Source organism: Gavialis gangeticus, unplaced genomic scaffold (genome assembly GCF_001723915.1).
Source record: "Gavialis gangeticus isolate Ggan-Ray unplaced genomic scaffold, GavGan_comp1, whole genome shotgun sequence".
NCBI classification, from domain to species: Eukaryota; Metazoa; Chordata; order Crocodylia; family Gavialidae; genus Gavialis; species Gavialis gangeticus.
This window is the reverse complement of record NW_017728995.1, coordinates 31,574,883-31,576,788: the sequence shown is the minus strand read 5'-3', so window position 1 is coordinate 31,576,788 and position 1,906 is coordinate 31,574,883. Positions and strand designations below refer to the sequence as shown.

At 55.7% G+C, this 1,906-nt stretch overlaps 1 protein-coding gene across 4 annotated transcripts in view; it reads right to left on the bottom strand.

Annotated features, from left to right (window-relative positions):
• The window catches only part of RUBCN (RUN and cysteine rich domain containing beclin 1 interacting protein), a 62,665-nt gene that overhangs the window by 6,420 nt on the left and 54,339 nt on the right, over positions 1–1,906 (bottom strand). For all 4 annotated transcript variants that reach the window (XM_019503442.1, XM_019503444.1, XM_019503443.1 and 1 more), the window contains 2 exons: positions 1,303–1,541; positions 417–478 (listed from right to left, as the gene is read on the bottom strand). In XM_019503442.1, coding sequence (XP_019358987.1) covers positions 417–478; positions 1,303–1,541 — 301 coding nt within the window. The remainder of the gene's footprint in view (positions 1–416; positions 479–1,302; positions 1,542–1,906) is intronic.

The following is a 1,906-nucleotide window of genomic DNA, read 5'->3' as shown; positions in this document are numbered from 1 at the left end:
AATACTGCCTGCTTCACCCCTCTCCAGACTATCAGATGAGCACCAGCCAGTGCCTCACAGCTCCAGATCATGGCATCTGGGCTGCTCCACCCCTTACCAGGGCTAAGACAGAAGCTATGGGGACTGGGGCAGCTGCCCAGGGAGGCTGGAGCCAGCTGCTTTGGGGACACAAAGGGAAGTCCACAAAAGGCAGCAGCAAAGCAACTGTCCTCTTGCCCTGCAGGGCCTGAGCACAGGGATGAGGGCCCTCAGCAATGGAGCCCTGAAAAGGGGGCTGGGCTGAGGTGCCCCTTGCATATGGTGACAGTCGCCAAAAGGCCCCCCCCCCCGTGCCACACAGGCACCCAAGGACCCACACAGCCATGTAATGGGTAGGCACAGGCCAGGCTGGATGCAGCGTATTCGCTGGTACTCACTCCTTTGCCAGGCGGCAGGTCTTGAACATGTTCTTCATATGGAACAGCTGGACCCTCAAGAGCTGGAGGACATGGGGAACAAGGCTGCTGTGAGACAAGCAGACCCACAAGCCCTGAGCCAGCACAGACCCTTCTCTTTCAGGTTACGCTCTCCCGACCTCCTCCCCACTGTCTAATTGGCTTGGGTGTCCTTGGCACTGAGCAGCTAAATCAGTAAGTAAAGCAATAGAAGCAGCCAGCTTCATGCTTCTGGGCACAAACCGAGACCCCTGCTGAGGTCAGGAAAAACACCCTGCCCATCGCATCTAACTGGGCAGCGGATGAGAGGCTTGAGCCCATCTCCCGCCTCCCGCAGCCAGGATGCCACAACTGAGCACTGGGCCCCAGGTGGTACATAATAGCAGCCTGGCACTTTCCTCCTTGTTTCAGAGTGTCAGAAGCAGCCACTTCCCCACAAAGCTCCTTCAGGAGTTATCACCAGTTCCATGTAAGGAGGGACAAACCCAAGTTTCATCAGTGGAAAGGCAGCTGGGTGTCAGGCCCAGTCACCCACAGCAGGGGTGTCATAGGGGATGTGGTTTGCACAGCAGGGTGCCACTCCTGCCGCTCGCTGTTGGAAGTCATGTATGGACTCAGTGCCTGCTTCCCTACCTGTTAAACAGGGATGATGCTCCCTGCCCAGCTTCATAACATGCTCAGAGATCTGGATGTAATACCCATAATGGGAGGGCTAAGTGACAGTGGCAGGGTGGGCTTGCCAACATGATGAGGGCAGTACACACAGCATCCCTCTTCCCCATAATTCACCCCACAAAGCTGCTCACATCTACGGATCCACTCCCCCCACCCTAGGGGAAGGCTGAGCCCTGGGGCTCCTGGAACATACCCGGACTTGGTTGAGGGGTTTGACCTTGCGGTACAGCGCTGCGTTGATGTCCTGCACGTTGAAGAGCGGGTCACTCCAGATCTTGCCCAGCAGGTCCTTGGAGAAGTTGCTGACATAGTACTTGCTGAAGTCCCACTTGCGCAGGATGCGGCTAGGGATGGCCATTTGTGCATTCTCATGGCAACACTGGCAGAAGTACTTGCCCAGGTACTCGCAGTACCTCAGCCGCTTGATGTAATCTGAGGAGAAAAGCAGACATCAGATTTCACCCCAGGACCAAGCCTTTTCACCTGAGATACTACAGATGTAAGAGCCCACTGTCCCACTTCAAGTCCCTGTGAAGCATGCAAGAGAACCCTTTTTCCCAGGATGATCATGGAGCGTTTAAGTCCAGTCCAGGGACAAGACATATGTGAAAAGGACTGTGCTGCTCCCAGGTTCACCTCGAATGCAACATCTGTTTTTACCCAAAGGGATCCAGGAGGGGGAAGGAGAAAGGATCAGCTGCAGTGGGACCCAGCTCAGGACAGAGCCTGAGGCTGCCTTTAATCCTGATCATCCTGAGCAGAGCTTGCAAGGAGAGAACCACTTGGTCCCCGCAGAG